The 12,499-nt window shown below is 56.1% G+C and overlaps 1 protein-coding gene across 2 annotated transcripts in view; it reads left to right on the forward strand.

Annotated features, from left to right (window-relative positions):
- RPTOR (regulatory associated protein of MTOR complex 1) overlaps window positions 1-11,925 on the forward strand; it is a 101,226-nt gene extending 89,301 nt beyond the window's left edge. For both annotated transcript variants that reach the window (XM_064395898.1, XM_064395899.1), the window contains 6 exons: window positions 1,666-1,772; window positions 4,511-4,638; window positions 5,156-5,242; window positions 7,046-7,162; window positions 7,955-8,084; window positions 9,771-11,925. In XM_064395898.1, coding sequence (XP_064251968.1) covers window positions 1,666-1,772; window positions 4,511-4,638; window positions 5,156-5,242; window positions 7,046-7,162; window positions 7,955-8,084; window positions 9,771-9,839 — 638 coding nt within the window. In that variant the 3' untranslated portion in view covers window positions 9,840-11,925. The remainder of the gene's footprint in view (window positions 1-1,665; window positions 1,773-4,510; window positions 4,639-5,155; window positions 5,243-7,045; window positions 7,163-7,954; window positions 8,085-9,770) is intronic.
- Window positions 11,926-12,499: the final 574 nt, after the last annotated feature.

Raw genomic sequence — 12,499 nt, forward strand, 5'->3', positions numbered from 1 at the left:
CACATGGGCCCTAAGCAGCTGACAAATGCAAACACTTCAGTGGTGTTTATCATCCCCATCACTGCCTGCTTGTTGCCTGCCTCTCCAGCCCTGCCAGCTGCCAGGCAGTCTGAAGGAACAATCCGTTTGGCTGAGGATAAAGATCCAGGCTCCCAGGTCAGCCCAGAGTCCTGAATTTCCTGCAGGGAGGGGAGGAACTGCCATGAAACATCAGTGACCTCCTCCCTGGATGTGGCAGGATCAGGAATGCACTCAGATGTGATGCTTAGTGAGGGGAGAGGGGCAGGGTGTTTTCTGGGAAGCTGTGCAAAACAAGGTCGTTCCATCCTGCAGGAGAACTCGGTGTTCAGAGGATGTGCTGCTGTTTCCTTTGTGCTCTGTAGCCGTGGATGTTCTGCTGCCAGGCACTTGTGGCCCTTTGGTGACAGAAGAGCACGTTGGGGCAGGCTGAGGTGTCCTGCTGGGGATGGTTTGGGCAGCACACCCAGCCAAGTGCACGTTTTCACCTCGTGGATGAGCACGTTGTGGAGCGGAGACACAGGGGTGGTGCTGAAGGCCCTGCCAGTGCCCGGGGCAGGAGCTGCAGTCCTGATGCATTGCAGAGGGTTCTGCCTCCAGCTCTGTGTGCTTATGAAACACTGCTCAGCACCAGAGACTCGGGCTGGCATGGGGAGAGGCTGGACAACTGCTCTGACGGGCTGGATGCTGCTGCGTGAGGCTGGGATGCTGCTCTGAGAGACAGGAATTCTGCTCTGAGAGGCTGGGATGCTGCTCTGAGAGACAGGAATTCTGCTCTGGGGCACAAATGATGCTCTGAGAAGCAGAAATGATGCTCTGAGAGGCAGGAATTCTGTTCTGGCGCAGGAATGATGCTCTGAGAGGCAGGGATTCTGCTCTGGGGCAGGGATGCTGCTGTGTGAGGCAGGAATTCTGCTGCTGTCCCTGCCCTCCCGAGGGGCTGGAAACAGACTCCAGAGGGGCTGGAGTTCTCTGGTTCCCTCCTGTGGTGCTCCCGGGGCTTTTGTTTGTGTTTTTAACGCAGTGTGGATGGGACTGTGTGCTGAATTTCCCCTGGAGTTGCTCCGTGCCCTCGGGGATGAGGAGCAGAAGCTCCTGTCAGGGTGTTTGAGCTGCTGTCACTGCAGGGTGTTCCCCTCCTCACCAGTCATGCAGCAGACTGGTTTGTGCTCCCACCAGCTGTTAAATTCACTCTACTGCAGCCGTGCCTTGGCTGTTCCTTGGCCAGGAACATCTCCCACACCCTTCTGACAGAAGGAGGAATCAGTGCAGGAGCTCTCAGGTCTTGCTGGTGAGGTGGCACCGGCTGTGTCTTCAATCAGCATGTAATGTTCTCGTGGTGGTGCTGGGCACTGCTCTGGCCCTGGCAGTTCCTGGAAGTTGTGCTCCCCTCCCACAGGGACCCTGCTGGTTTCTCTCAGCACTCACACCAGGGGGCAAAGCAGTGTTTGGAATGCAGGAGCAGCTGATTCAGTCCCGCCTGGGGGCTGTGTGGGGTGTCTCTGTGTGTGATTCTGCATTTCCTCTGGCGCTGGCAGTGTCTGGAGCTCGGGCCATGGGAGCTGATGCTGCACGGAGTGCAGCTCTGCAGAGCTGGGGTGCCAGTCTGCTGGCCCTGACTGGCACCCCTGCCTTGTTGTGTCTCAGGAGCAGGGATGGTGGTGGACTGGGAACAAGAAACTGGGCTCCTGATGACCTCGGGAGACGTGAGGATAATCCGGATCTGGGACACGGATCGGGAAATGAAAGTACAGGTAACAGCTGCCTGCTTGGCCCAGCACCTGTCCCTGCCAGAGCCCAGAGCACCTGGGGCTGCTCTGTGAGGAGCTGCCAGCTTCTGGAGCCCCTTCCTCCCTGCTTCCCTGCTTCCATGCCCCAGGTCACGTTCCCAGCTCAATAAAACCACACAGATCCTCAGGGAGTGTGCCAGGGCTCTCCTGCCAGCTGCTGTGCTGCTCTGGGTGGGCAGCAGTGCTTGGGGAAGCTGAGGCTGTGCCATCCAGAAGTGGGCATGTGAAGGTGGGCACTGGGATGCTAATGAGGGCACTGGGATGTGAAGGCAGGCTCTGGGATGCAGAGGCAGGCTCTGGGATGTGAAGGCAGGCTCTGGGATGCAGAGGCAGGCTCTGGGATGTGAAGGCAGGCTCTGGGATGTGAAGGCAGGCTCTGGGATGCAGAGACAGGCTCTGGGATGCAGAGGAGGGCTCTGGGATGCAGAGACAGGCTCTGGGATGCAGAGGAGGGCTCTGGGATGCAGAGGAGGGCTCTGGGATGCAGAGGAAGGCTCTGGGATGCAGAGGAGGGCTCTGGGATGCAGAGGAGGGCTCTGGGATGCAGAGGAGGGCTCTGGGATGCAGAGGAAGGCTCTGGGATGCAGAGGAAGGCTCTGGGATGTGAAGGCAGGCTCTGGGTTTAAGAGGAGGGCTCTGGGATGCAGAGGAAGGCTCTGCAATGCTTAGGAGGGCTCTGGGAGGCAGAGGAGGGCTCTGGGATGCAGAGGAGGGCTCTGGGATGTGAAGGCAGGCTCTGGGATGCAGAGGAGGGCTCTGGGATGCAGAGGAGGGCTCTGGGATGCAGAGGAAGGCTCTGGGATGCAGTTGGATTTCACATTAACAGGGAACTGGAATAGTGTAAGAGTCTGTGAAAGCACACACACCCTGTGCCACGGAGCAGGGAAAAGGCCCTGCCAGAGTCCCCGTCAGCCACCATCACGTGGGAGTTCCTCAGAAATTCCGAGGAGAAGCAGGTGGTCGGTGAGAACGGAGGCACCATGCTGGAATGAAAAGGAAGTGGAGTTTTCAAAGCTTCTCGAAATTAATTACCCTTGGATGAACATTAATTGCGACACTTTGACCCTGCGATGCAGGATAATTAAGCCTCTGTTCATCTTAATTACTTTCACATATTATTTTTTCTATGCAAATTAGGGAGCGGCAAAATTCAGGAGGCGAAAATCTTTTAAATGATGATGATTAATGATTGCACCGAAAGTATCTAAAAACATGTTGTTTCTTTTTTTAATTGCAAAGATTGGGTGTTGAAATTCAAGTGATTGGAACTTCCTGCCTCGGTGACTGGGAAAGTGAGAATCAGCACAAAGAGCAGCGATAATCGAGGCAGATAAAGGTGCCTCCCTCTTTGAACTACAGAAACCCACACCTCTGGAAGCTCTCTGGAGCTGGAGGAACGAGTGCTTCATTTGCACTTCTGCTGAGTGTTGCTGCTTCAAAGGAGGAGCTGGGGGTGGGCAGAGGCTGCAGCAGCCCCGGGCCTGGTGCCTCTCCCTGCTCAGCCCAGCGGCTCCAGGGTGAACCTGCAAGGGGCACAAGCAGAGCTGAGGTGTGGGATGAGCCCCTGCAGCTCCTGCACAGCCCTGAGCAGCCTGGGCTGGGGACGGGTGCCCGGGGCAGGGGGGAAATGAGAGGGGCTTTAAGGTCCCTGCCAACCAGGGCATTCCATCATTGGCATTCCTGCTTTTGCAGTGCTGCTCAGCTTCTTTTGCTGGTTTTAACAAAGTGGTTTTCCTCCCAACAGGCACAGGGATTATTCTGAGCAATCCTTTTGCCTCCAGAAGTAAAAAGGAGGGAAGTGGCAGCATGGTGCAGTGGCACAGCTGCCTTTCCCATGTCCCCTTCCCAGCACACATCTCTAATGAGATGGGCTGGGTGTCCCTGTCACAAGTGCCACAGCAGGGACAGGAGGGGGCACAGCACTGCCTGGCTTGCTCTGGGGCTGGGCCAGGGGCCAGAGTGTCCCTTTGGGGCTCAGGGGCACCAGAGCTTGGTTGAGGATGGGGATGGAGCAGGACCTTGGTTTGGGGCCCTGAGTGAAGCTGTGTGTCACAGCTACAGCAGGTCTGAGCTGAACAGATAAAATTGGCCATGACAGACCCCAGCTCCCAGCTTAATTCATTAAAAAATTGTAGTAAACAAGTCCCCAGGTAAGACAATGGTAGGTTAGGGAGGATCTCAAACAAGACGCCCCAGCCAGTGCCACTCACTCCTAGCAGCCAGTGAGCCAAGCAGTGTTAGGAACCCAACCAAGGGTTCAAGCACGAGAACTTTGAACCCCCCATGAATGGGGGTGTCCATCAGTGAGCATTGGCTGCTGTCACCTAACCTCAGTGTGTCCATGTCACTCTTGCACCAAGAATGACACAGGGAACGAGGGAGGCAGGACTGTAGAAAGAGCAAAGGAGGTTTTGTTCAAGAGAACCACGTGGTTTATATAGAGTGATACGATGGATTCTGTTTGACTGGCTAACAAAAACACCTTCCTCACACACTGTCCTTGAGAAGAACAGAAAGACAAAGTAGAAAAGCACCACCTGCAGATTGTTTATACTGACAAGTTACCACATCCTTACAACTCCCCAAAATTCTGGTGAGCCGCTGTGAGAAACGCTTGCCGTTCCTCTCTCTCCATCCCACGGCATCCACATGTCCAGCTGTGTGACCAACACGGTGGTGTGTGTGTGTGTCTGTCTGTGCAGGACATTCCCACGGGAGCTGACAGCTGTGTCACCAGCCTGTCCTGTGACTCCCACCGCTCGCTGATCGTGGCGGGGCTGGGCGACGGCTCCATCCGCGTCTTCGACAGGAGGATGGCCCTCAGCGAATGGTAACCGGCTCCTGCGGGGCCCAGGGCCTCCCTTTCCCTTCCCTTTTCCCTTCCCTTCCCCCTCCCCTTTTCCCTTCCCTCTTCCCTTCCCTCTTCCCTTTTCCCTTCCCTCTTCCCTTTTCCCTTCCCTCTTCCCTTTTCCCTTCCCTCTTCCCTTCCCTCTTCCCTTTTCCCTTCCCTTTTCCCTTCCCTCTTCCCTTTTCCCTTCCCTCTTCCCTTTTCCCTTCCCTCTTCCCTTTTCCCTTCCCTCTTCCCTTTTCCCTTCCCTCTTCCCTTTTCCCTTCCCTTTTCCCTCTTCCCTCTTCCCTCTTCCCTCTTCCCTCTTCCCTCTTCCCTCTTCCCTCTTCCCTCTTCCCTCTTCCCTCTTCCCTCTTCCCTCTTCCCTCTTCCCTCTTCCCTCTTCCCTCTTCCCTCTTCCCTCTTCCCTTCCCTTCCCTTCCCTTCCCTTCCCTTCCCTTCCCTTCCCTTCCCTTCCCTTCCCTTTTTTCCTCCTCTCACAGTGTCCCCTTGTCCCCAGCCGTGTCATGACCTACCGGGAGCACACAGCCTGGGTGGTGAAGGCTTACCTGCAGAAGCACCCCGAGGGCAACATCATGAGTGTCAGGTACAGGGGTTGCTCTCCTGGGGCTGCTGGCCACACTCACAGTTTGATTTTCCCTTCCAATTCTGGCCCTGCTGGGAGGGTGAAGCTCTGGGGTTTGAGATGTGCTTCAGTGATTAATTCCTGCTCCAGACTGGGTGGAGGGGAGGCAGAAGGGATGTGGAGCTCACCCTGGGAGGCTGCTGGGGAGGTTTGGGGGTGAAGAAGAAGGAGCTGGAATCACCAGGGATGTGAGGGGGAAGGGAGAGCAGCAGGAGCTCCCTGTGGAATATCTTGTGGTGAGGGGGCTTCACTGCCAGCATCTCTGTGGGGACATCTGGGAGAGGACAAGAGGAGGAAGGTGGAGGGTGCATCTGGCAGGCACGTTCCTGGGCAGGATTCCTGTGCAATTCCCTAAATCCATCCCTGCTGCCTGGTAAATACTGCAGCCAGAGCAGCAGGTACTGATTTGGCCATTAAGGAGCAGCAGAACAGAATTTATTGTCACAAAGCCACCGTTTGCACACAAAGAGCTGCTTTCTCTTGATTAGAAAATGGAAACAAAGCATAATTTTCTGGGATTCAGAACATTCCTGAGGCGGGGGATGGGCCAGCAAAAATGTATTAAGATTTTCAAACAGGGGATTATGTGGTGCAGCTGCCAGATTTGTCGAGCTCCCATATTGGAGTTTTTAATCTTCCTCTCCATAAGCTCCTCCTGCAGCTCCAGGGGTCAGGTCCCTGTGCCCAGGGCAGAGGGCTGGTAGTCCCCTCTCCTCTGAGCCCTTCCAGCCTGGGAGCTGCTCCTGGGGCTGCAGAGCTGTGTGGGAATGCTGGGCTTCAAAAGGTCAGAGGAGCTCAGGCTGTGGAGCTGAGCCACCTCCCTTCCAGTCCCTCCCAGCTCCCCCTGCTTCAGCTGGCAGCAAAATCCAAGGAAAACAAATGACAGGACATGGTGAGGTCCTGGGGTGAAGGTGGCACCAGCACATCCCCTCTGCTTGCAGGTTCCCAAGGCAATTTCTGCTGTGCAAAGCAGCAGGAATGTGGGGCTGGATGTATTGGGAGTGCCAGAACAGGGGGGCACACTCAGCAATGGGCCAGGAGTGAGAGGCAGTGAGGGATCAGCAGTGTGGGATCAATGTGGGATCAGCAGTGTGGGATCAGGAATTTGGGATCAGTGTGGGGTCAGCAATGAGGGATCAGCAGTGTGGGATCAGCAATTTGGGATCAGTGAGGGATCAGCAGTGTGAGATCAGTGTGGGATCAGCAGTGTGGGATCAGAAATTTGGGATCAGCAGTGAGAGATCAGCAATTTGGGATCAATGTGGGGTCAGCAGTGTGGGATCAGCAATTTGGGATCAGTGTGGGATCAGCAGTGAAGGATTAGCAGTGAGGGATCAGCAATTTGGGATCAATGTGGGATCAGCAGTGATTGATCAGCTCTGTGGGATCAGCAGTTTGGGATCACTCCCAGCTGTTCCCCGAGCACAGAACGTGCTGTGGGTGGGATCAGATCATGGCCCTGCTGGGATCCCAGCCCTGGGTGTTCCCTGTCCCAGTGCCCCATGGAGGGGCTTGGCCCATGGGCAGCCCTACAGCTGCATTTCCTCTAGCTCTGGGGACTCTGGGTGGGCAGTGCCAGCCTGAGCCGGGCTCTGTGTTGGCTCTGGGGCTGTGCCAGCCTCACGTGTGGCTCTGTGTTGGCTCTGGGGCTGTGCCAGCCTCACGTGTGGCTCTGTGTTGGCTCTGGGGCTGTGCCAGCCTCACGTGTGGCTCTGTGTTGGCTCTGGGGCTGTGCCAGCCTCACGTGTGGCTCTGTGTTGGCAGTGTCAACGGCGACGTGCGCTTCTTCGACCCCCGCATGCCCGAGTCCATGAAGGTGCTGCAGATTGTCAAGGGGCTCACGGCCCTCGACATCCACCCCCAGGCCAACCTGTTTGCTTGGTGAGTGCTGCTGCCCCCCTGCAGCACAGGCAGCTCTGCTGTGAGCCCACAGGGGGCTCTGGGGGGTCAGAGGGAGGGAGCAGGGCCTGGGGTGCCGGGAGGAGGGGGAATGGCTTCCCACTGCCAGAGGGCAGGGTTACATGGGGTACTGGGGGGAGATTCTTCCTGGGAGGGTGGGCAGGCCCTGGCACAGGGTGCCCAGAGCAGCTGGGGCTGCCCCTGGATCCCTGGCAGTGTCCCAGGCCAGGTTGGACATTGGGGCTTGGAACAGCCTGGGACAGTGGGAGGTGTCCCTGCCGTGGCAGGGGTGGAATAAGGTGAGCTTTAAGATCTCTCTCAATCCAAACCATTCCATGATCCCTGGAGAGGGTGATTTGTCTCCACAGACATCATTCATGGGGTGGTGTTGGTGTTACTGTTTTTAACCCTACCCCAGCAGAGCAGCTCCCTTCCTGTGTTTGGTGCTCAGGAGTTTTTCCCTTTTTTATCCCTCAGTGAGCCCTGGACACTGGGTCCCTGTTCAGTGTCTATTTCTGGGCTCTGCCTGGGGACCAGCAGCTGCTCCACAGCCACACGGCCTGGAGCCTGTTTGGGGTGCCCTGGTGTGTTTGGGAATCAACCCTCTGTGTTTTCCTGTCCCAGGTGACCACGGCTCACTGTGGTGCTGGCCCCAGTGAATGCTCTCCCACTCAGGGACGTGGCTGCACTCTGGCACACAGCTCAGCCAGGGGCTGCAGCAGCACTTTTGTCCCCTCCCAGCATTCCCAGTGACTCCAGTTCTGTCCCTTGCAGTGGCTCCATGAACCAGTTCACTGCCATCTACAACGGGAACGGGGAGCTGATCAACAACATCAAATACTACGACGGCTTCATGGGCCAGAGAGTGGGAGCCATCAGCTGCCTGGCCTTCCATCCTCACTGGGTCTGTACCCTGCTGCCACGGGGGCTGCCCCGAGACCCCCCAGGGGGAAGGGGAGCTGTCCCAGCCCAGCTCTGAGCCCTTCCAGCCGAGCTGCAGGGCTCGGGAGCTGTCCGAGGTGCCAGGAGCAGCGCAGCTCTCACTCCCAAATTCCTGTGCTGGGCACTCCCAGCTGTGGCTCACTGGGCTGGAGCTGGGCAGGCAGAAAGTGCAGCTCAGGAAAACGGGAGAGCTGTGGAAATTAAAGGCACGAGCTGATACAGCTGGAATGAGGCAGAACAAAAGGGGATTTTGGAGTGTCCCAGCTGAGGGGCTCTGCAGTGGCCACACAGACAGTCTGGTTGCTGCTCAAGGAGGAGGGAGGTCCCTTCTGTGCAGTGGACTTTGCTCTCCCAGGAGGAGAACAAATGGAGGAGCTGGGAAACCTGAAAAAACAATGAATGGATGGGAAAAGAGGGGGGAGTTACCAGGATTATTTTGGAAACCTGCAGATCAGCTCACAGATGTTTAATATGTGATGGGAAGAGCAGTTTGCTCTTTAAACAAGCAAAGCAAAGCCCTGTCCGGCGGGGCCAGGTCCCCTCACTGCAGGAAATTCTCATTTTCAGCCCAGCCATGGCTCCTAATGAGCAGATTTGCAGTCATTTAGAGAAATTATGTCGGCAGTTGGCAACTAATAGTGCCCATAATTTTTCCCTGTGGCTGAAATGGGCCTATAACTCCTGCAGAGCTGTGGAGCAGCTGGGTGTCCCTGCTGAATGTCACTGTCACCTGTGCCTGTCACTGCTCCAAGCTGGACCTTGGGGTCGGTCACAGGAGGGAGCTGGGAAGGGGCTGGAGCCCCAGGAGGGGCTGAGGGAGCTGGGAAGGGGCTGGGGCACCAGGAGGGGCTGAGGGAGCTGGGAAGGGGCTCAGCCTGGAGAAAAGGAGGCTCAGGGGGAAATTCTGGTTCTGCACAGCTCCTGACAGGAGGGGACAGCTGGGAGGTGAGGCTGTGCTCCAGGGAACGGGCACAGGAGCAGAGGGAGCGGCCTCAGGCTGGGCCAGGGGGGCTCAGGGTGGACAGCAGCAGGAATTTCCCCAGGGAAAGGGGGCTTGTCACTTTAGGACACGAAAAAACACGATGGGAACATGCTGTTGTTTTTAAGGTTAAAAAGGGGAGTTTATTTTCTCACTCTAACATTTATAGATTTCCAAAGGTGACAGTGGATTGGAAGGTGACAGTGCCACCTCTCCAATGACACCGGACAAACCAACAGTCCCTAAAATTTCTCTTCTTCCATAAAAGAACGCAAACCAATAAGTTATTTACAGAAAGTGTGTGAGAAAGATTGCTACAAGAGTGTAAACAGCAGAAGACTTAGAAAAACTTAAAAAATCAGGGTGACAGGTGCCCAGGGAGGCTGGGAGTGCCCATCCCCGGGGTGCCCATCCCGGGGTGCCCATCCCCAGGGTGCCCATCCCGGGGCGCCCATCCCGGGGTGCCCATCCCGGGGTACCCATCCCCAGGGTGCCCATCCCCGGGGTGCCCATCCCCGGAGTGCCCATCCCGGGGCGCCCATCCCGGGGTGCCCCGGAGCAGCTGGGCGGGCAGGGCGGGACGGTCGCAGGCGGCTCTGGGCGGTGCCGGGGCTCTCCCGGCCCGGCTGAGCGGTGACCGTGCCGCTCTGTCGCTGTGCTCTCCCGCAGCCCCACCTGGCCGTCGGCAGCAATGACTTCTACATCTCGGTGTACTCGGTGGAGAAGAGGATCAGATGACGGCGCCGGCCGAGCGGCCCCAGGGCTCCTGTACATAGAGAAATCATCGACTTGAATGTTTCGTGTTGGCTGCTGCTGCACCCCATAACTTGAACATTTGTTCTTCTGACTTAGCTACTGATGGGTTTGACAAGGGGAAGAGACAATCTCCTGGTTTTGTTTCGTTTTGTTTTCCAGCTATATCCTCTCAAAGCTACAGAAAAGGAACATTTATTTTTGTTTCCAGTGGTTGGCTTCTCTGTCAGAAACACGGCTCCTGAGCTTGGAAGGACTTGGATGAGGCAACGCCCTTGAGAAGGGTCTTCTTTTAGTCTTTGTTCCTTGTTTTGCTGCGGTGTGAGTTCTTCAAGGACTGTCAGGACTCGCCTCCAGCTCCACAGGACCCTCCAGCTGCTGCCAGCCCTGTGCCAAACCCAATTCCGGGGCCAGGGCAGCCACCCCAGCAGGGGATGTGGCTGCCAGGGAGGCAGGGCAGCATGAACCTCCTCCTCCTCCCTGCCTGCAGCCTGCTCCCCACTGGAGGCAAGGACAGATGGGGACTGGTGGCCTGGGCAGGCAGGGGTCCTGCAGGAGGGGGCTCAGGGAGATGACAGCAGCAGGGCAGGACGTCCCACGCCGTAAAGCTGCACGTGAGGAAGAGGAGGGAGGAAAGGGAACGAAGATCTCCAACGTCCCCACGAGCCTGGAGCACGTCACCGGTGTCACCACGTTGCACCCAAGCCCGTGGGGAGCTGGGGGCACCTCGGGCACTGCCCCTCCTGCTGCCACTGTCCCTGTGCCACCGGGAGCTGCAGAGCCACCCAGCCTGGGCTCCCTGTGCCCCCCACGGCTGCTGGGCACCCAGGAGAGGCCAGGTGTGGGCACCTGGAGCTGCACACCACGGCTGGGGCTCACCTGCCCCCGGGGAAGCAGGCAGGGAAGCACCTGGGTACGGAATGGCTGAGGAGGAGGAGGAGGAGGAAGGCAGCTCTGAGCAAAGCGCCCTCGTTCCAGCTGTCCAGCAGAGCCTGCTCCACCTCTGCACTTTCCACGTGTGAATAATGAATGTTTTGTCCCCTGGGGTCCCTTCTGGGGCTGCAGGTGGGTGTGGGAAGGGAGAGCACAGGTTTCCTTCCAGACGGGCAGAACTCACTGCAGGAATTCCCAGTGGTCCCCCAGCAGTGCCACGGGATCTGCAGGCTCCACAAAGTGAGGGAAGGGCTCAGAACCCCTCTGAACTGCCAGCTGTGCAGGGGGATGCAGTGAGGGAAGGGCTCAGAACCTTCTGTGAGTGAACTGAGGGGAACACAGTGAGGGAAAGCTCAGAACTTCCTGCCAGCTGTGCAGGGGGATGCAGTGAGGGAAGGCTCAGAGCCCCTCTGTCCTGCGCTGGCCCTGCCTGCACCTCTGCCCCGTGCCCTCCGTGCTGCTGCTGGCCCTGGCACCGTGTCCCTGTGTGCTGAGGCCACCCCGAGGTGCCACAGGCTCAGGGGCTGTGCCTTGGAGAGGTCCCCAAGCATCGGCGCCGTCCCCATCAGGGATCACATCCCAGGATAATGAATCAAAGGCTTTAAACTTCAAAAAAAAACTACCTAAAACCCCACTTGTAAGTTACCCAAAGTTAATTATGGTCTAACAGAGCTGTGCCTCTTCCCGGGCTGCCCGCGGGGGTGGAAGCAGAGTTTGGGATCTCACGTAACCCCTTAACATTCACAGCTTCAAAAACAATAGATTTTTAACTGCTATCAGTGTATTTGTGAAAGGAACAGGACATTCCTGGCGTGGTGGGAGCTGCTGCTCCTGCCTGGCTCTGGTGCAGCCCCACGTCCAGAAGGGTGAGGATTTTAAGGAGTTTGGGCTGTTGGGCTTTTACCTGAGCGTGTGGGCTGTGCTTCCACAGGTCTGCTGCAGAGATTCAATCATGGGATCACAGAGTTTAACCAGGGATCTGGAGAGCGTCCTACCTTCAAAGTTCACTTATCTCTATTTATTTTACAAAAATAAAGTTTAAAATAAAATATATATAAAACCCCCCACACGATTGTAATGTGAGAGTAAAAACGATTACAGACAAATAAATGGTTAATAAAAAATAAATGCAGAAACACTTTGAGGTGTGAGGATCCTTCTGTGGGGCTGGGGCTGGCTGAGGCCCAGGAGGGAGCCAGGAGGGGTTTGGGGTGCAGGGCTCGGGGTCTGGCCGGTGCCAGGGGTGTTGGTGACAGATGTGTGTCCCAGCTGGGCGGAGCAGCAGCAATGCCAATCCCAGGGTGCAAATGCAGCTCTCTGTATCATCCCCATTCCCTATATTATTATCTACATCCCAATATTATTAGCCCCATTCCCAATATCATTATCCCCATTCCCAGTTATTCCCATTCCCTAAATTATTATCCCCATTCCCTATATTATAATATTATATAATATAATATATTCCCTATATAATATAATATTATAACCGTTCCTGGTTATTCCCATTCCCCACATTATATTCCCAATATTATTATCCTCATTCCTGATATTATTATCCCCACTTCTTATATTATTATCCTCATTCCTGACATTCTCATTCCCAATATTCCCGATTTTACTATCCCTATTCCCGATATTATTGTCCCCATGCCCTATTTTATCCTCATTCCCAATATTATTTTCTCCGATATTGCCAATATTATTATCCC

The sequence above is a fragment of the Passer domesticus genome, chromosome 20 (assembly GCF_036417665.1).
Source record: "Passer domesticus isolate bPasDom1 chromosome 20, bPasDom1.hap1, whole genome shotgun sequence".
NCBI lineage: Eukaryota > Metazoa > Chordata > Aves > Passeriformes > Passeridae > Passer > Passer domesticus.